General features: G+C 37.9%; 1 protein-coding gene across 9 annotated transcripts in view; it reads left to right on the forward strand.

Annotated features, from left to right (window-relative positions):
- The window catches only part of LOC135216414 (muscle calcium channel subunit alpha-1-like), an 821,008-nt gene that overhangs the window by 341,089 nt on the left and 457,419 nt on the right, over positions 1-22,500 (forward strand). The window contains exon 1 of one of the 9 annotated variants that reach the window (XM_064251728.1): positions 19,736-19,906. The exons of the other annotated variants lie outside the window; for them this stretch is intronic. Coding sequence (XP_064107798.1) covers positions 19,888-19,906 — 19 coding nt within the window. The 5' untranslated portion in view covers positions 19,736-19,887. Of the gene's footprint in view, positions 1-19,735; positions 19,907-22,500 lie in introns of those variants that run through there. 9 annotated transcript variants of the gene reach the window in all.

The raw sequence follows: 22,500 nt of genomic DNA on the forward strand, positions 1-22,500 counted from the left end.
GAATTTCGGTCCTAATATATTAGTTTCAAGATATAACCTAATCCGGGACCAACCACCCCCAGGGGAACTTACTGTCACTCCAACCAGGGTCATTTCCACCGCAAGTGCCAGCCAACCGCCCACGGCGAGTGACTGCCTACTCCCCCTGGATAACCCCCCATCCACCCAAATGATCAGCGCATTCATCTCCCATCTTCGTGAGTAGCCATGGATACATTAAACATAATCTCTTGGAATATTTTTGGCCTCAAGCGGAACATTCCTCTCCTAAAAATGCTCTGCAAAAATTTCAACGGCATCATTGCATTGCAAGAAACGCGCCTCTGGCCTCATGACCTTGCCATCTGCGATTCAATTCATGAAGACTTCAGAACCTTCTCGACTTCATCGATGCAAGTTACAGATCAAATCATAGCCGGTCGTCCGAAAGGGGGACTTTCTTTCCTGTGGCACAAATCGTTAGACAATATGATAAAGGTGATGACCTACAGGAGTGACAGATTGCTTGGGCTTCAAGTGACAGTAGGGAACTCTAAAATCCTAATAATTAATGTTTATATGCCATGGGAAAATAACAATAATTTTGATCATTACTGCATGATCCTAGTGGAGTTACACAGTATTATTCAAGATTCTCCTGCTGATCATATTTGTATAATAGGGGACCTTAATTCTCACCCGACAAAACAATTTTATAATGAACTTACTCGCTTCTGTCAAAATCATGCTCTCAAAATTAGCGATGTAATGCTCCTCCCTCCCTCCTCCTACTCATATGTACATAATAGAGCGGACGCAATTACAACCTCCTGGCTGGACCACTGCATCACATCTCCACAACTTCATGATTCTATTATGACCTGCAATATTCGTTACGATCTTGCAACGGGCTACGATCACATCCAATTACAGGTGTCATTCAGTACCCCCATCCTCCCTACCGTGAACCCACTAACTGACCGCCCTCCAGCGGTTAACTGGGAGTTTAAAAACCAACAGAAAACCAGATACTTTAGGGCGACCACGGAAACCAGGTTGCGGTCAATAATTCAACCGGCTGACGCCTTACTGTGTACCAACACAAAATGTAGAAATGACCACCACAAGAGCGATCTGAATGAATTCTATTCGAACATAATCTCCGCTATGCTTGCTTCGGGCAGGACTGCCTTTAGATTTCGTCAAGGTAATTCTCGTAATATACCTGGTTGGAATGACTTGGTTAAGGATCTGTATACATACTCACGAGAAATGTTTTTACTGTGGAGGCAAAATGGCAGCCCGAGGGAAGGACACACTGCATTACTAATGAGGCAGGCGAGAGCGCAGTTCAAACTTGCCCTTAAGCACTGCAGGTTAAATGAAAAACAACTAAGAGCCGATGCAATGTCTAGAAACGTAGAATCTGGTGATTACCCTCGTCTTTGGAAAGATATCCAGTCCTTAAATCCCAAAACTAAAAAGCTATCACAGAGAGTAGGGAAGCAGTCGGAGACGAGGCTATCGCAAGGATGTGGGGTGATCACTTCAAACAATATTCCTGAATTGCATAAATGATCAGGATTCCCGAAGCGAGGTAGATAACCTCCTTAATGACAACATTCAATTTCATTTTGCAGACCGTATTACGCCAGGTAACATCAGCGATGCCATAAACAGCATACCTAATAATAAATCGCCCGGCTGTGATGGTCTTCCCGCAGAGGCTTTCAAATTCTGCCATCCGATAATTTACATTTTGCTAGCTACCTTATTCAATGCGTGCATAATTCACCAGTTTCTTCCAGACTCCCTACTCTTAGTTCACTTGATACCATTAATCAAAAACAAGCTAAAGGATGCAGCTGACCCTGGCAACTACGGCCAATTGCAATCACAATGATCGCATCGAGATACTTGAGTCGGTCTTCTTGTAAGACTTCTCCCCTTTCTACACACCACTGACAATCAGTTCGGGTTTAAAGCAAACCACTCAACCGACACCTGCATCTACATACCGAAAGAATTGCTGAACTACTACCTATCATCAGCATCTCCGGTTTTCCTGTGTTTTCGTAGATGTGAGAAAAGCATTTGACAGAGTAAACTACCTGAAGCTATTCCTGAAGCTGCATAAAAGGGGCACACCCCTATATCTAATTGGCATTTTACATTGCTGGTTCTCTACACAGCAATTCTGTGTCAAATGGGGCAACGTATTCCGTACACCTTCGGCTCCCTAAACGGGCTTCGGCAAGGGGCATTCTCTCTCCATACCTGTTTAATACGTACACAGATGCCTTGAATGTCAAACTGAACTCACTCCCAATCGGATGCACTGTCAATGAAACAACTATAAACAACCTCTGTTACGCCGACGATATGGTTCTGATTTCCCCATCAGTGCATGGCCTCCAACGACTCATCGACACTTGCCGCCAATATGCAGAGGAATTTGATATAATCTACAACGAAACCAAGACCCAGTGCATGTCGCTGCTCCCGAGATCGCTTAAGCATATTGCAGAACCACAAATTTTCCTCGGAAACCATCGGCTGGAATTTGTGCGCGAATTTCCGTATTTGGGTCACATTATTACCGATGACCTAAAAGATACGGCAGACATTGAACAGAGGCGTCGTAAACTATGTGCAACTGGCAACATGATTGCAAGGAGGTTTGCCTTCTGTCACCGAGACGTGAAACTGCTGCTCTTCCGCTCGTACTGTTACAGTATCTATGGGTGTTCCCTCTGGACGAACTATACCCGAGAGACCATGAGACGTATCACTGTTGTGCACAATGACATTCTGAGACGCCCTCACAAACACTCCACGCTACCACTCCGCCACACAGATGTTCTTAGAAAACCACCTGGACAATTTAAAAATAATTGTAAGGCGAACAATGTCCAGCCTGGTAACCCGAGTTAGAAACAGCGGCAACTCGCTCATACAAAGCATCCTAAGGAGTGAAGCAAGAAGAAGATCTAAACTGTGGGAAAGATGGGAAAATGAGGCCTTTGTCCCCTATAGGACTTAATCTCTGTATTAGCAAGATGTCATCTGCAGATTTTGTCATTATTATATTTATTGCTGATATTTTATTTTTTCATTATTTCTGTGATTACTATCAAGTTAAAGTTTTATATGTATATATATGTGTGTGTGTGTATGTGTATGTATATATACATATATATATGTATATGTATATATATATATATATATATATATATGTGTGTATGTATTATATATATATATATATATATATATATATATATATATATATATATATATATATATATATACATTCAATTTATGTATTTAGCCCTCTGGACCAGACTACTGTAACTACCTAAGGTCTCTAGTGAAATTTAAACTATATAATTTGTGCACTAACTGTTATAACTCTCAATGCATTTTTTTTTCTCACCAATATTATTACTATTACCAGTATTATGTTTACTATCTTTTATGCTACTCAGCTATTTTGTGGATAAGTGCCGATTACTAATTTTTCCTATCATGTTGACTCATATATCTAGATTGTGTATGTTACTGTGTATTTTGTATGTTCATTGTATATGGTCTTGAACCGAAATAAAGGATATTATATTATTATTATTATAATCTATGTATAGAGGGACGGTTAACTACAAGAGAGAGAGAGAGAGAGAGAGAGAGAGAGAGAGAGAGAGAGAGAGAGAGAGAGAGAGTTTGTCAACAGAATTGGAAATTCTGCAACCAAATTCTGTAATCACGAACCCAAAGAATATGACGTCGTGTTTGGCCTTTATTTAGGGCTCTGGGATTTATCACCCTTTAATTGGGTGTATCAGTCATGCTTTTACAGCGTTCAAAGAGGGAAGGGGGCGTGTGGGGGGTGGGGGGACGGGGATGATTACCGGATTACGAATTTATTGGAATGTGCTCCAGGAACTTATAGTGACATTATATACCAGCTCGCCGCAATATACAAAAAGGAAAAAAAAAAAAAACTGTAAATATTTGTGGCTTTAATTGTTATAGTTTGTGTTTACGTTACGTGTAGTTTCTCTAATATATTTACTGTATATATATATATATATATATATATATATATATATATATATATATATATATATATATACATACATATTTTTCTACCGTTTCTTGTTACAGTTTTCCACTCTCTCTCTGTTACTGAGGATTTAAATTACATAATGATTATATTTTGCTATTGATTTCTCTCTCTCTCTCTCTCTCTCTCTCTCTCTCTCTCTCTCTCTCTCTCTCTCTCTCACCTTTGCATCATTTTCCTTATATTCATCACGTCTTTCATTCTCCTATAATTCTAAAAATTTCCTTCTTTATTCTTGTACTATAACCAGCAATTCCCATTTTTCAACGATTGCTGACTACGTTATACTGACGTTTATAATCTATCTTTGCTGACGCTATCTTGCAACTTTCCCTTCTTAAGCAAACACTTTGAAAGCGCTTTCATTATTTGTTGGGCCATCTCTTGGCGATGCCAGATCAACAATGCATCGAGACTGAACATCAGTCATGCCTCTTTCCCATACCACAAACTTTGATAATTTTATTTTATTGCAACCCAATCTTGCATACCTCAAGCTTAAATTATTTATGTTTTTTCCATTGAAACTCAAATCTTCATACCACGAACTTTGATTATTTTTTTTATTATTACAACCGGTTTTCATACTTCAAGCTTAAATTATTTCTGTTTTTGCTATTGTAACTTAAATCTTCATACCTTATACTTTGATTATTTTTTTTTATTACAACCAGGCTTTCATACTTCAATCTTAAATTATCTCTGTTTTTTTTTTTTAATTCAAACTCAAACTTCATACCGCGAACTTTGTTTTCTGTTTTTTGTTTTTTTTATTTATTACAACGCAGTCTCTCATACCTCAAGCTTAAATTATTATTGTTTTTTTTTCCATTCAAACTAAAATCTTCATACCACATACTTTGATTACTATTCCTGTCATTCGTAGGTTATAGCAAAAATTGGCGCTGAACGTCCACGGGAAATAAAAGTGAAAAAATTTAGCGTTTTTGGATTTTGTTTTTCGAGTAGCAGTGTTTGGCCAACGGACCACGGGGGGCGGGGGGCGGGGTTGAGGGGGGGGGTGTGGATTGACGGTCGCTGAGCGAATTCAAATAGTAGGCTGTAATAAAGTGACCACTGACAGTCATCCAGCATGCAAATCAAAGGTAAACATGAGAGAGAGAGAGAGAGAGAGAGAGAGAGAGAGAGAGAGAGAGAGAGAGAGATAGAGGTAAATAAATAGCAAAATATAATAATTGTATAATTTAATCTAATAGGAATGGTAACATTTCCTGTTTCGAATAATTCCTCACGATGAGAGAGAGAGAGAGAGAGAGAGAGAGAGAGAGAGAGAGAGAGAGAGAGAGTACAATTCCTGTTGCGATTAATTCTTCACAGAGAGAGAGAGAGAGAGAGAGAGAGAGAGAGAGAGAGAGAGAGAGAGAGAGAGAGAGGTAAATAAATAGGAAAATATAATCACTGTAATTTAAATACTCGGTAATAGTAACATTTCGCGTTTCGATAACTCCCCTGAGAGAGAGAGAGAGAGAGAGAGAGAGGAAAATAAATAGCAAAATATAATAATTTATAATTTAATTTTAATTAATAATGGGAACTGAAGGAGAGAGCCAGGAAAAAAAAAGGACGAGAGAGAGAGAGAGAGAGAGGAAAAAAATAAATACAAAATATAAATAAATTATATAATTTAATCTAATATGAATGGTACATTTCCTGTTTCGACCAATCCTAACACTGAGAAGAGAGAGAGAGAGAGAGAAGAGAGGAGAGAGATGAAAGAGAGAGAGAGAGAGAGAGAGTAAATAGTACCAGTATAAAAAAAAGACAATCATCTACTGGAGATGACTAATTGCTTCCTGCTTCATCACCTTGAATGTTATATACGTTTTCACTTACAAGTTACAATGGGTATTTGTGGCCCCAGCGCGCTCTATAGCAAACCCTGATCTAGTGTACTTAGCTTTCCCTCTGTCCGGTGCTTTTAAAAGTCTCTGAAAGCCTTTGCCAGATATAATTAAAAAGAGAAGTTCCTGAAGCTGGGAAAACCCTTGCTTGTCTGTCTTAACTTTAAAGCATTTTGAAACATTCCACGATAAAATTTCATGAATTTATTGTAAATTGTAAGTATTTTTACACACTTGCAGATAAGGTGATGATGTTTACATTCCACAATGGGTGTGGGATAGCTTGTATTTATTTCTTTACTTATTAATTTTTTTAGGCCAAAACAAAAAAAACTAAAGTAAAAAAATGCACTTTGAATTTTCCTCGGCGCAATCGAGTTTTCTGTGCAGCCGCTACAGCGTACTATAATCAAGGCCACCGAAAATAGATCTTATCTCTCGGTGGTCTCGTTATAAATACTGTATGAACCGCGGCCAGTGAAACTAGAACCATGGCCCTGTGGTGGCCTATGCTGTATCGTTGCCAGAAGTACGATTATGGCTAACTGTAACCTTAAATAAAATAAAAGCTACTGAGGCTAGAGGGCTGCAATTTAGTAGGTTTAGTGATTGGAAGGTGGATGATCAACATACCAATTTGCAACCCTCTAGCTTCGGTAGCTTTTAAGATCTGAGGGTTCTTTTCAAAGTTCTTTGATTATGATTGACATAATGTTTCGTTATTTAGCAAAAGCCCACAAGAGAGGCATACTCGAGAATGGCACATAAAGCTACTGGCTTTGATAATCAAAGTACTGCAGTTCATCCTGCGTTGTTAATTACAGTTATTAGCAGCTGTGCGTAGACATATTCTCATCCCTTTACCCAAAGGTTTTCAGTCAGTGGGTCGAGACCCCCAGAGGGGTCGCCAGCCTTTTTTCTTGGGGGGTCGCAAGATCGTTCTTGAGCGAGGGTGTTTTTGAGCTTTTTTTCCAACCGCCGTTACACGAAGCTTAATTACCAGAAATAGTTATTAAATATCTTTTTCATGCAATTAACAAATTTATTACAGTGCATAGTTGTTTTTTTAACTATAGTAGATTCACATCAGCCGTGAATTTGATGTCTAGGCCCTTCCCTTACGACGCTCCTGATTGGCTGCTTGTAAGCCAATCACAGGGCTGGAAACTCTCAGTCTCTCGTGAGAGTTAACGTAGGCAGGATGTATGTTCCACCTCTCCTGAAAGACGTATTCTTCGGGAGAGATGGAACATACATTCTGCCTATGTGAATTCTCTAGAGAGACTGAGAGTTTCCAGCCCTGTCATTGGCTTATTAACAGCCAATCAGGAGCGTCGTAAGGGACTGGCCTAAACATCAAATGCACGGCTGATGTGAATCTACTTTAGGACATTACATATGAATATTACCGTATCAAAAATCTGAATGGATGACATCGGTCATATTGAGGTGTCCATAAGGGGTCGCGGTATGACAGAAGTTGAAAACCAGTGTCTTTGCCTGAATAGTCAAGGGAGATTCGGATAATAATAAAAAATGAAGAAAAACTGCTCTTGGAAATAGAAATCCAAACACTGACTTCGGCAACAAGTGGTCAAATATTTAATTTTCGATGATATGTGAATATAATTTAACTTTTGTCTCTCTCAGACACTGAGGAAACAGATTGAAAAGTCCTGCAATTAAATTAGCTCTTTTTTTTGTGTGTGTGTGTGTGTGTGTAGAGAACAGATTTGAAGGCCATTTTTGTGTGCAGAGAGAGAGAGAGAGAGAGAGAGAGAGAGAGAGGGAGAGGGGGGGGGGGGTCTCTTAAGTCCCAATTCTAGACCCTTCAAACGCGAGGAATACAAATATCGATGCAATTAGAGCTGTGGTTGTTGAATGGCATTTTGAGTCCCATTTGGTCGTCTGACCGATATTTCGACGCAGTTTTCTTGACATAGGTAGACCGATTTATGCACAAGTATCATCTACGGCGTACTGTAGGCATTACATTACTTTAAGTTCATTGCAGCGTCACTTCGACCCCTACTATAGTAGATTCACATCAACCGTGCATTTGATGTCTAGGCCAGTCCCTTACGACGCTCCTGATTGGCCGTTGATAAGCCAACCCATGGGCTGGAAACTCTCAGTCTCTCTTGAGAGTTCACGTAGACAGGATGTATGTCCCACCTCTCCGGAAAGACGTATCTCTGAGGAGAGGTGGCACATACGTAGATCCTACCCATGTGAACTCTCGAGAGAGTCTGAGGGTTTCCAGTCCTGTGGTTGGCTTATCAACACCCAATCAGGAGCGTCGTAAGGAACGGGCCTAGACATCAGATGCACGGTTGATGTGAACCTACTATAGCTGCAACACCTTTATTTTCGTTTTTTGCTGTTAATCAGTTCGTACGGTCTTTCTTCCTTCTTACTTTTCACCCTCTCGTAACAATTGTTGCATGGTGCAACTGTTTTGAGGTTTTCCTCCTGTTACACCTTCCAAACCTCCTTACTCACTATTTCCCTTTCAGCGCTGATTGACCTCATAGGCTCATAGGTCCTAGCGGTTGGCATTGACCCTAAAATTCATATTCCATTTCTAAGCAACATAAACTTTTACTTCACACTGTAGAAGGTTTAAAGTAGAGTTGCGTATTAAATCCAACAAGTAGTACCTTGTAGTACCTGTTGAATTTAGAAATAATATAAGAATGATTTCTTGTTTTACGATCGAGGGCAGGATCCCTTTAAAAGTATTTTCCTTAAAAAAAAGAAAAAAAACGTTATACCAAAAGCTTGACCGAGTATTATGGAATACCTTTTTGAGATGCTTACAGTATGTCATGGTAAGGAGCGGTGGTGGTGTACCTTTGTAGTGTACCTGAGAAGTGTATATTCAGGTTTGGGAACTTTGCAGTGAACCTTTGCAAGTGACCTTTGAAGTGGACCTTTTGAAGTGGGTTTAAAAAAAAAAAACCTTTTGCCAGTGGACCTTTGAATGACTTTTGACCTTTGAAGCTGTACCTTTGCAGTGGACCTTTGAAGTGGACTTTTGAAGTGTACCTTTGCAGTGGACATTTGCAGTGGACCTTTGAAGTGGACCTTTGAAGCGTACCTTTGCAGTGTTACTTTGAAGTGTACCTTTACAGTGGACCTTTGAAAGTGTACCTTTACAGTGGACCTTTGAAGCGTACCTTTGCAGTGGACCTTTGAAGTGGACCTTTGAAGCGTACCTTTGCAGTGTTACTTTGAAGTGTACCTTTGCAGTGGACCTTTGAAAGTGTACCTTTGCAGTGGTACTTTGAAGTGTACCTCTACAGTGGACCTTTGAAGCGTACCTTTGCAGTGGACCTTTGAAGTGGACCTTTGAAGTGGACATTTGAAGCGTACCTCTACAGTGTTACTTTGAAGTGTACCTTTGCAGTGGACTTTTGAAGTGGACCTTTGAAGCGTTACTTTGAAGTGTACCTTTGCAATGGACCTTTGAAGCGTACCTTTGCAGTGTTACTTATAATTGTAACTTTGCAGTGGACCTTGGAAGCGTACCTTTGCAGTGTTAATTATAAGTGTACCTTTGCAGTGTAACTTTGAAATGTACCTTTCCAGTGTACCTTGCTATAAAGGGAAAGGTGACATATAATTCAGAAATTATATGTAATAGAATTTGGTTCTATAAGTGATCTATAAGAAAGTTTTCGTGTTGGCAGAAATAAACCTATGGAGTTGGGAAGTTAAAAAAGATAAAAGCTTCTAATACAATTATCAGAGATACACTGAGGAGTGTGTTAAACTATGCTTGGTTGAGAAACTAATCTACTGAGAGAGAGTGATTATGAACTCCTGTAATGAAAGCGGAGTTTAAGTTGGAGAATTATAAGTCCGGGAGTGACTGGTTCGATGTCGAAAGTCATTCTTTGATAATATTCGTGTCAGGTCCTAGTAAATATTCGATAGCTTTAAGACGGAATGAAAAGAGTTGTCAAAGAAGGGAATGATTCCGAATCTCTCTCTCTCTCTCTCTCTCTCTCTCTCTCTCTCTCTTCCTCTTCAAGCTAAACGGAGTTTTTATTTTTTTAAATCCGTTTGAAGAGGAATTATATATATATATAAATATATATACATAGTTTGAAGTGGAATTGTTTATATATATATATATATATATATATATATATAGTATATATATATATATATATATATATATATTCGTGAAGTACCCAGGTACTTAGTTTTCCGTCTTCCACCTTCTTACCTCCTCTACACCGGCTCCTCTTTTTGTGGCTGGTGTTTCCACTGTGGACTTACCATTAAAATTTCATCTTGTCCAACTTCAGATCAATAAGGCTGAAGCCGGGATTTCTCTCTCTCTCTCTCTCTCTCTCTCTCTCTCTCTCTCTCTCTCTCTCACCTTCTACGTGTCCGCAATAAGCTTCTTTTGCATCCATGCAACTCTCTCTCTCTCTCTCTCTCTCCTCTCTCTCTCTCTCTCTCTCTCTCTCTCTGTTTCGCTGTGTACTCTATCTGTCTCTCTCTGTTTCGCTTTGCTCTGTGTGTGCTCTCTGTCTCTACTATTATTATTATTATTATTATTATTATTATTATTATTATTATTATTATTATTATTATTTCAGAAGATGAACCCCATTCATATGGAGACAGCCTACCAAAGGGGCCACTGACTCGAAAGAAAAGCTTCCAAAGATGATGATAATATTATTTTTTGCTCTATCACAGTCCTCCAATTCGACTGGGTGGTATTTATAGTGTGGGGTTCCGGGTTGCATCCTGCCTCCTTAGGAGTCCATCACTTTTCTTACTATGTGCGCCGTTTCTACGATCACATCCTTATGCATGTGTCCTGGAGCTACTTTAGCGTCTAGTTTTTCCAGATTCCTTTTTAGGGATCTTGGGATCGTGCCTAGTGCTCCTATGATTATGGGTACCCCCGATTTCCACAAATGGCAGTGTCCCCATATCCTTCTTAATTTACTATTTTCAGATCTTGATACTTATCCATTTTTTCCCTCTCTTTCTCTTCAACTCTGGTGTCCCATGGTATTGCGACATCAATGAGTGATACTTTCTTCTTGACTTTGTCAATCAACGTCACGTCTGGTCTATTTGCACATATCACCCTATCCGTTCTGATACCATAGTCCCAGAGGATCTTTGCCTGATCGTTTTCTATCACTCCCTCAGGTTGGTGCTCGTACCACTTATTACTGCAAGTTAGCTGATGTTTCTTGCACAGGCTCCAGTGGAGGGCTTTTGCCACTGAATCATGCCTCTTTTTGTACTGGTTCTGTGCAAGTGCCGGGCATTCGCTTGCTATGTGGTTTATGGTTTCATTTTTCGTATTGCAATTCCTATATATGGGAGAGATGTTATTTCCGTCTATCGTTCTTTGAACATATCTGGTTCTTAGGGCCTGATCTTGTGCCGCTGTTATCATTCCTTCAGTTTCCTTCTTTAGCTCTCCCCTCTGTAGCCATTGCCAATTGTCATCGCTGGCTAGTTCTTTAGTCTGTCTCATGTATTGTCCGTGCATTGGTTTGTTGTGCCAGTCCTCTGTTCTGTCTGTTATTCTCCTGTCTCTGTATATTTGTGGGTCTTCGTCTACTTTTTATTAGTCCTTCTTCCATGCACTCTTTAGCCACTCGTCTTCACTGGTTTTCAGATATTGCCCAGTGCTCTGTTCTCGATGTTGACGCAGTCCTCTATACTTAGTAGTCCTCTCCCTCCTTCCTTTGGTGTTATGTATTGTCTGTCCGTATTTGCTCTTGGGTGTAGTGCTTTGTGTATTGTCATATGTTTCATGGTTTTCTGATCTATGCTGGCTGAGTTCTGCTTTGTCCATTCAACTATTCCTGCGCTGTATCTGATTACTGGCACTGCTCATGCGTTTATGGCTTTTATCATATTTCCGGCGTTGAGTTTTGACTTGAGTATCGCCTTGAGTCTCTGCATATATTCTTTCCTGATCGTGTCCTTCATCTTTTGGTGTTTTATATCCCCTCCTTCCATTATTCCCAGGTATTTGTGTATCCCGTCTCATCTATGGGTTTGATGTTGCTCCCATCTGGTAGCTTTATCCCTTCAGTTCTCGTTATTATTATTATTATTATTATTATTATTATTATTACTATTATTTAGTAGATGAAAACTATTCATATGGAACAATCCCACCAAAGCGCTTCTAAAGACAATTTTTCTTATTATTATTACTGTTTATTATTATTATCCAGAAGATGAAAACTATTCATATGGAACAATCCCCCCCACCCCACTCCCCCAGGGGGCCACTGACTTGAAATTCAAGCTTACAAAAAATGGTTCGTTTCGTAAGGAAAAAAAAAAAGCTATTTGTAGCTACTTCTTGAATTCCTTGAGTCAAACCCCAGAGGGACCAATCAGTAAAGCTGTCCTGGAGTCTCTGTCACTGTTTCTCTGTACAATAACCTTAAAAGTGTTGGGGGGGGGGTCTGAGGAATTTGTGTAGAGTGAAGTACTCTGAGATAGGGGTTGGTCATATGGCATATAACCTGCGTATTTTTTTTCCCGTGCCTGATATACACACACACACACACACACACACACACACACACACACACACACACACACACATATATATATATATATATATATATATATATATATATATATATATATTTCATTGGCATAAAATGCTTTCCAAAATCGGGACATACTGTCTCATTAATAAATTGTATTTTTTACACTTTATTATTATTATTTTATTATTATATTATCATTATTATTTCTTGTTTTAATTTTTTACACATCATCATCATCATCATCATTCATTATTATTATTATTATTATTATTATTATTATTATTATTATTATTATAAATTTTTTATATTTTTTACACTTATTATTATTTCATATTTTTTTACACACTATTAATAAGATGAATAATCTGGAAATCTTCGCTGGAAAAGCCGTTTTAAGTGAGACCGTTTTCTATAAAACAGATCGTATCTCGTTTTCCTCCGTCAGCGGGTGGAAGATACATCGGGGTAATTCTCAACTTGCTTCTTCTGAAGGTGGGGGCTACGTTCGAGTTCTAGATGTACTACTTGATCTGCTCCTTGAGAAGGTTTAATTAGGTCAGATTTACCGAAAAAAAACTCGAGGGGACAAGTCTCCTGGGTCTAATTAAGAGATTTGGGTGTTGGGCTACAGTAAGGTCTTGCTGTGTGATGAAATATGCTCTCACTTTCTCATTTTTTATTCATGGTATTCAAACGTGCATTGTAAATCTGTACACGACTTTTTAGTACTCTGCTTTTATTCATGGTATTCAAACGTGCATTGTAAAGCTGTACGCGACTTTTTAGTACCTTTTCAGAGAGAGAGAGAGAGAGAGAGAGAGAGAGAGAGAGAGAGAGAGAGAGACCTTACCTTACAGACCGTACATCTTGTTCGGGTTGCCCCAGGTCCCTCAGTGTGAGGCACCTCTAATGTCTACCAGAGAGTTGCTAGTACATCTTCCGGTATATTTTGCATCTTCCAATCTTGGATGGTCTTGGATGCAGCTTAGATATTTGTCGAGCTTATTCTTAAGCACATCTACGCTCACTCTTGATATATTCCTCAGATGAGCTGGCAACTCATTTAATAGACGCTGCATTATCGATGCTGGTGCGTAGTGGATTAATGTCCTGTGTGCTTTCCTTATTTTTCCTGGTATAGTTTTGGGCACTATTAATCTACCTCTGCTTGCTCTTTCTGATATTTTTAGCTCCATGATGTTTTAGGCAATTCCTTCTATCTGTTTCCATGCCTGAATTATCATGTAGCGTTCTCTTCTCCTTTCTAGACTATATAATTTTAAGGATTGTAGTCTTTCCCAGTAGTCAAGATCCTTAACTTCTTCTATTCTAGCTGTAAAGGACCTTTGTACACTCTCTATTTGTGCAATATCTTTTTGATAGTGTGGGTACCATATCATAATGCAATATTCAAGTGGACTACGAACATATGTTTTATAAAGCGTAATCACGTGTTCAGCTTTTCTTGTTTTGAAGTGCTGTAACAACATTCACACTTTTGCTTTACATTTTGCCAATAGAATTGCTATTTGATCATTGCATAACATATTCATGTTCAACATCACACCAAGGTCTTTAACTGCTTCCTTATTTGTGATTGTCTCATTATTAGGTCCCCTATATGCATATAGCTTTCCTTCTCTGTCTCCATAATTTATTGATTCAAATTTATCAGAGTTAAATACCATCCTATTTACCTCTGCCCAATCATATACTTTGTTAAGGTCTCTTTGTAGCGCGTTCCTATCTTCATCACAAGTAATTTCTCTACTTATTCTTGTGTCATCAGCGAAACTACTCACTACCGAGTCCTTAACATTACTGTCTATGTCTGCAATCATAATAACAAACAGTAATGCAGCTAACACCGTACCTTTTGGCTTACCGGATATTACCTTAGCTTCATCCGATTTTTCATCGTTTGCAATAACTATCTGTTTTCTGTTGTGTAAAAATTCTTTTAACCATCTTCCTACTTTATCCACTGTATTATGTTTTCTAATTTTCTTCGCTAATATATTATGATCTACCTTGTCAAAAGCTTTTGCAAAGTCTACATAAACCACATCTGTTTCATTTCCGCTTTTCATATTTTTGTATATGTTCTCACGGTGGACTAACAGTTGGGTTTGTGTACTTTTTCCGGGTACGTAACCATGTTGTCCTGTATTAAACAAATTATTTTTTATTAAATGTTTCTTAATATTTTTCTTCATTACCCTTTCATACACTTTCATAATATGTGATGTTAGACTCGCAGGCCTATAATTATTTGCCTCTAGTCTTGATCCACTTTTGAAAGTAGGGGTAATATATGCTAATTTGTGCTCATCATAAATCTTGCCTGTATCTACACTTTGTCTTAATAATATTGCAAGTGGCTTTGCGATAGAATGAACTACTTTCTTTAACAAAATAGCAGGGATAACATCAGGCCCTGCTGCAGCTACATTTTTAATTTCATTAATAGCCTGCACAATATCAGCTTCATTAATATCTATGTCTGCTGAATATTCACTATTTTCATCCCTTACTTCTATATCTTTATCTTCATTATCAATTCTAGGGGTGAATTCTCTCTTATATCGTTCTGCCAATATGTTGCATATTTCCTTTTTTTCAGAGAGAGACTTTCTCTTTTTCTGTTCATGGTAGGAAAACTTGTATTGTAAATTTGTACATATAAGTGTTTTTAGTGCATTTTCAGAGAGAGAGAGAGAGAGTTGTAATCACCAAGCAGGGGTTCACAAGGTCGAGGTCTGTGACCCAGTCTTCCTTTGTGACTGGATAACATAACGAGATTGGGTCAATGGAGGTGCATGGGGTAGCAACCCCATCCCCAAAACCTTGCATGAGAACTGGAAGAATCATCTTGCAGTTCTTTCTCAAAGTGAAAGTTTTCTTTGATTTTCAATCAACCTTTTGCATTCTGTTCTCCCGTAGGGGACTAGTGCCATCAGTACGTCCCTCCGGCCCCATAGCTGCAACACCTTTCATTCCCTTTACTGTACCTCCGTTCATATTCTCTTTCTTTCATCTTACTTTCCACCCTCTCTCTTAACAATTGCTTTGAGGTTTTCCTCCTGTTACACTTTTCAAACAACCCCTTAACTTCCAATTTCAGTGCTGAACGACCTCATGGGTGCCAGTGTTTGGCCACTTGTCTAAATATATTTCTATCCAAATCAGCACATACTGTCATAAAACCACTTCTTTAGTAGATAGAATAAACACAGTAATTATTGAAATTACTGTATCTTATAATTTTAACTGAATTACTTTATATTATAATGATTGTTATTGAAATGACATTATCATATAATCGTAGTCATTAAAATTACTTTATCCTATAATCGTATTTATCGAAATTATCATATAATCATATTTATTGAAGTTATCATATAATTTTAATGGTTGAAATTACTTCATCATACGTAATTATTGAAATTACTTTATCATGTAATCGTAATTACTGAATCTGTTTTATCGTATAATCGTAATTATTGAAATTATTTGATCCTGTAATCGTAATTATTGAAATTACTTTTTTCATATATTCGTAATTATTGAAATAACTTTATCCTGTAATCGTAATAATTGAAATTACTTTATTCTACAATCGTAATCGTTGGAAGTGTTGTATCCTATTATAATTACTGAAGTGCCTTTATCATATAATCGTTGTTATTGAAATCTTTATATGCTTTAATCTTAATGACTTAAATAAATTTATCGTGTAATCGTAATTATCATCATGAAATGACTTTATCCTGTAATTATAAAGACCCAAGCCCTTGTATTAACAACTGTCAAAATGTATTGTATAGGATACGAAATATTATCTGCATAGAAAGAGGTCCTTCAGCCGAAAGCTGACCCTGCGGCAGCAGTAGCAGTTCCTGTGGTGCCCTTGGCTGCAGATATAAACTTTAATAATATCCTTTGCGTTTTGGCGTTTAAGAAATGTTATATGGGAAAACTTGAGTCAAAGTGTTTCGAACGACTTTTTTTTTTTTCGCACCATAATCTGCAAAGTATTCTGTTGGGTGAAGGTTGTAACGTGCAAATATCTCGTAGTTATCCGCTAAATAGGTTTGTTATTTGTTGTAGTTATCTCGATGAGTAGGTCGTAAAGCGACTGTAGAGAATGATATAGCCTGTTGTTATTGGGAAGGTGATATTCGTAGCGTTGTTAGTATTGTCCAGGGATTTGATAGGATACTTGCTATTCTGAAAGTCCATATTTGGCCTAAACACCAAATATTAAAGACGGAAATGGCAGTATAAGATATCAATAACTGAAGAGAATGACTTGTCTTTGGCGAGTACAATGGAATATATAGGAGGACTATGGGGAACGTCAAAACACGGATAGGCCTACCCGGCATAGGCTCCCACCTCACTCCTTGTTGGAACCCTTTTGATTTGAAAAGGGCTCGCGATGTAATTAAGGTGTTGACGTGTTTTTGGCCTACCGTGGAATATGAAACTGGCCTCTCTCTCTCTCTCTCTCTCTCTCTCTCTCTCTCTCTCTCTTCTCTCTCTCCAGAGAAATTGTAAACGGGGCCACGTTAGTATTTTGCTCCAGACTTTTGACCAACATTGCTTACGAAATTGGAGCCTGTGGTAACTTGAGTTATCCAATGCCCTGAGGTTCATTCGTCTGTGGGTTTATTGCCCACGTCTGTTTGTAGTCCTAGTCTGTGAGTTTATTGCCAACGCCTGTGAGTTTATCGCCCTCGTCTGTGAATTTATTGCCCTCGATTGTGAGTTTATTGCCCTCGTCTGTGAATTTATTGCCTTTGATTGGGAATTTATTGCCCACGTCTGTGAATTTATTGCCCACGTCTGTGAATTTATTGCCCTCATCTATGGATTTATTGCCCTCGTCTGTGAATTTATTGCTCTCTATTGTGAATTTATTGCCCTCGTCTGTGAATTTATTGACTTTGTGTGTGAATTTATTGCCCACGTCTGTGAATTTATTGCCCTCGTCTGTGAGTTTATTACCCATGTCTGTGAGTTTGTAGCCCTAGTCTGTGAAGTTGTTGCCCACGTCTGTGAATTTATTGCCCACGTCTGTGAGTTTATTGATCCTTCTGACAGTTGAACGAGAACTGAGAATATCTCTGTTAATCGGTAGTTTAGGCTTGTACATATTTAAATGTCATTTCGTCTACATCGATTTATTATTGCACCTTTCCTACTTGAGCTTACTCGTAAGATAACTTATTTGGTGTAATGTTTTTTTATATTTTCAATACTGTAATTGTTCTGTTTATAATTCCTCATAAATGAGGAAATAAAAAAAGAAAAAAATACACGACGCTGTGCAGCCTCAGTGCAGATTACATCATGTATTGCTGAGTACTGGCTATTCCCTCAGGTAAATGTACCCCCTGATGAATGCCATTGTACCACTGGGGGGCACATGGACCCCAGGCTGGGAACCACTGATTTTAAAGAGTCTGGCTGCATGATTTATCCGGCCCACATGTAATGCTGCCCAATGATGGAAGGTGGCAGACATAAAGGAATTGGTTGTTACAACCTTAGCTGTGTTATAAGTTTAATATTTCCTGGATTCGTAATATAGAAGAGACATTTTTCTTCTTATGTATATATATTATATACTATATAATGTGTGTATATCTATATATATGTATATATAGTATATACATTTATCAAGACAGATGGTCACTTAGAAACAGGGGTGAATGAATTCATCCCTCAATGATGCCTTAACCCTTAATGGACGGATAGCTTCTGAGGAGTGGTAATGACAGGTTTCGGGTGGTGGACGGATTGGTCCCGCAGAGAAGCAATATTAAGGTTAATTTAAGGTAACTGGCACCTTTTCAGTCATTTCGTAAATTATCGGGAGCAGCAGGAAGGAACCACCACTTCTCTTAAATTAGCAGGAAAGAATAACCTCCTAGGGGCTTGAATAACAGGCAAGATATAATTCATGGAGGAAGCAGATTAAAAAAAATGCTGAGTTTTATAAGTATACAAGCACTGAATGGCCTCGTGGGTCCCAGCGCTTGGCCTTTGGCCTAAATTCTATATTCTGTTCTGTTCTATAAGTATGCCGGTGGTTGTACCATAATAGAGAGTAATTGTCATTGTTTGTCAATATCTGGAAGTTGTTTAATGTGAAATTGTTTGTCCAAGAGTTGTTTATGTTCATTTGAAAATTTATGCTCAAAAAATGGCTAGAGTTGCTTAATATATTATATACGATTAGTTGCTACATAATTTAATGGTAAAGTTGTAGCTCGTAATGTCTTTTAAATGTTGTTAATCCGACAATATGAAATACGAATGATTTTTGCAGTTTCAAGTAGAGAAGAATTAGACTGTCAAGATGTTTCCATTTGTTGCTCTTGAATTTGAAGTCGGTGGCCCCTTTGGTGGGATTGTTCCATACAAATAGGGTTCATCTTCTCAATAATAATAATAATAATAATAATAATAATAATAATAATAATAATAATAAACGAAGTTGGGCAAAACCCCTACTTCAGACTTATACTTAAGTGGAAAATCAGCCAAGGTTGGTAACCGCACTCATAATAGCGAACACTTAACGGTGACTGTTGAGAACGATGCCATCACGTACTTAGTTTAAACAGATGATATACAAAATCCTTCGGTTTGTACCTTGACCATTCTCTCTCTCTCTCTCTCTCTCTCTCTCTCTCTCTCTCTCTCTCTCTCTCTCTCTCGTCTGCCAAACGCGAGATTCTATATTTAAAGGTAAGTCATTGATAAGGGAGGTTCGAAGATCTGATTGGAATAAAGTAATACTTGTCAAAGAGAAATAATGATAAATGAAAATAGTAATAAATAATATCAAGGATTATTCGATCACTTTCTTTAGTAATTCCGCGAGTGTCACCTCAAATGTAAGGTCCCGTGGCGCCCTTATTCTGGGGACTGAAGGGGGCTCTCCCCCCTATAATCTATTCATCTCTATCCCCACCCATCCAACCCCCTTTCTTCAACCATACGAGATGCGATGTGGTTAAACGTATCTCTCTCTCTCTCTCTCTCGCTCTCCACACCCTTCTTCTGCTGAGATTACCTCTCTCTCTCCCCCATTCCACCCACCCACCCAGTAATGGGCTAGGTGGGTGTGTTTGTGTGTGAGTGTATATGCGTGTGTATGTGTGAGGGTTGAAGATAGACCCAGTATGGCGTGAGTGACTGTGGGGCGATGGGGTTAGTTGTTGATCTGAAGATGGAATCGAACACAAAATAGTTTTTATTTTATTTAATTTTTTTTTTTCCACTTTTTGTATCATATTTTGTTACTTTGTTGTTGTTCGAGTTTTGAGTTTTGTTCGTAAGGGATTTTTGAGCCCCGAATATGGCGACAGAGGCTTCAGGTCTGTATCGAGTTTTGATTTTTATTTATTGATTAATCCTTTTTTCTAAGTTCTATCGCGTTGTCTAATTTCTTTTCTGGTATGCTATTCACTAATACGCGCTTTCATTTATATATATAAACACATACACATACGTGTTATACTAATCAGTTGTGCGTATGTATGCATATGAATATTTATATTTGGCAGCAAATATGTAGCATGCATTAACTACTTTTAACATAAGTAGAAATACGCATAAACTTAACATACAGTACTACGCGTCCAAGGATTTTTACTGTATATAACATAGTTTTGCTGTTGATAGCTGCCTTAATAACCGGGCAGTATACCTGCTTTATGCATTTATACATTTATGTATATATACATATATATATGTATATATATATATATATATATATATATATATATACATGCACATACATATATACAAACATGTATACAAACAGACGCTCGAATTTTTCTGATGAACGTAAATTTGTAAATTTAAAACTCGCTGTGTATTCAGTAGCGTTTCATTATAACTGAACCTCAGATAATTGTATTTCATTTGGATAAATAAAGCTGGGATATTTTGTTTAATGACTGTGTTACCATTGGAGAGTCGGTAAAATGTAACTGCTTTACGAAGAAGTTATAAAGCGAAATCCTTTATTGGAAAGGTTGATCTTCTGGCTAGTATATTCGACTTGGGCACATTATAGAAATATATATATATATATATAATATATATATATATATATATATATATATATATATATATATATAATATATACTCGTATATATAATATATAATCGCATGTAAAAAACAACAATATGCATTTTAGTGAACTAAGGTTCTATTTTTATATGCTACCATAAGAAATCAACAATTTCGGCCATGGCTAATTTAAGCTGAGCGACAACAATCTGCGCCCTGGTTTATAGTTCTCTGTAACGCCCTGTAATATAACCTTTTGTCTGATATCTACTTTTTTTTTTTTTTTTTTTTTTTTTTTTTTTTTTTTTTTTTTGTGCTGTAACCCGTTTTTCGTTGGAAATGTAAATTTTTTTCTGCAGTCTACCTCTTGTCTGTTCTGTCTACCTTTTGTTTGAAATGCACTTTTCTGCAGCTTTGCAGCTTGCATTTTTCTGTAGAATCTAACTTTTGTCTGAAGTCTTCATTTTTTGCAGCTTGCTTTTTTTGTGGAATCTACCATTTGTCTGCAGTCTGCCTTTTCTGCAGCCTGCATTTTTTCTGTGGAATCTACCTTTTTTCTGAAGTCTGCCTTTTCTGCGGCTTGCATTTTTCTGTGCAATTTACAATTTACCTTTTGTCTGAAGTCTACTTTTTCTGGGCAATCTACCTTTTGTCTGAAATATATTTTTTCTGTAGTCTTCACATCAGTCCATGTGATACCTTTTTCTACTCTTAATTTCCAAGGAATATATCTAATGTTAGCAGGCGTCTCCTGTTCTCTATAATCCTCTAAGTCTATCTCCTCCTCTTCTCCTAAGCGTGGATGCTAAGATATCGACATCCCAAGTGAAAGTGTATGAACATACAGTTCATGTATGAAGACGTATTGTGAAGGGGAATAGGTTATAGAGCAGTTATTTAAATTATTTTTTGTTGTGTTTTTCTATGTTCACTCGTGGTAATAGATATGTTTGTTGGGCTCGATGACTTTTTTTAAAGTTGCAGGAGTTGTTGCAAAAAACGAGAACGGCTTGAATTGCTCTCTCTCTCTCTCTCTCTCTCTCTCTCTCTCTCTCTCTCGTGTGTGTGAGTGAGTGTACATGAGCGTTTGTGTGTGTGAATGTGTGTTGAGAAAGTATGTGTATGTTCTAAGTCAAAGGCACAGTGAATTTTTCCTTGGAATATCTGTGTGTGTGTTTGCGTGTGTGTGGTGTGTGTGTGTATGCATGTGTGTATGCGTGTGAATGTACGTACATGTGTGTGTATGTGTGTAGATAGCGATAATATTTTTTGTTAATGTTCTAAGTCAAAGGCACAACGAATTCTTCGGTAGGATCTCTGTGAGAGTGTATTTGTGTGTGTGTGTATGTTTGCATATGTATGTCTGCGTGTATGTGTGTAGATAGTGATTAAGTGTATATTTTATGTTCAAATCTGAAGTCTAAGTCGCCATGAATTCTTCCGTGGAATTAGTTTCGAATTATTGAAAGAATTGAAATTGCCATTTCGCCTTATAGGCTGACTAACTGACCTCGGAATGTATTTGTTGTCCTCAATAATCTGAAGGGATTACCTGACGAAGGCGTCAACAGAGAGCGTCCTTCGGCGGTCTCTAACACGTGTGAACCGGAGCCCTGAGCTCATTTACCTGAAGGCGGGCATTCCCACCTGCGTAATGCCCCGTATGAAGTCCTTGGCATATGTGGAATACTTGACTCGCTATATGACACCAGTCGCGCGCACATGTCAATTGTGATTTTTTTTTTTTATTTTATTTTTTGTATTTAGGTTTTGCAAGATTCAAAAGGACGAGGATTAAAAGTATCTGTCCGCCCTCAGATCTTTTGAAAATTACTAAGGCTAGAGGGCTGCAAATTGGTATGTTGGTCATCCACCCTCCAATCATGTACCATAC

The sequence above is a fragment of the Macrobrachium nipponense genome, chromosome 6, assembly GCF_015104395.2.
Source record: "Macrobrachium nipponense isolate FS-2020 chromosome 6, ASM1510439v2, whole genome shotgun sequence".
NCBI classification, from domain to species: domain Eukaryota; kingdom Metazoa; phylum Arthropoda; class Malacostraca; order Decapoda; family Palaemonidae; genus Macrobrachium; species Macrobrachium nipponense.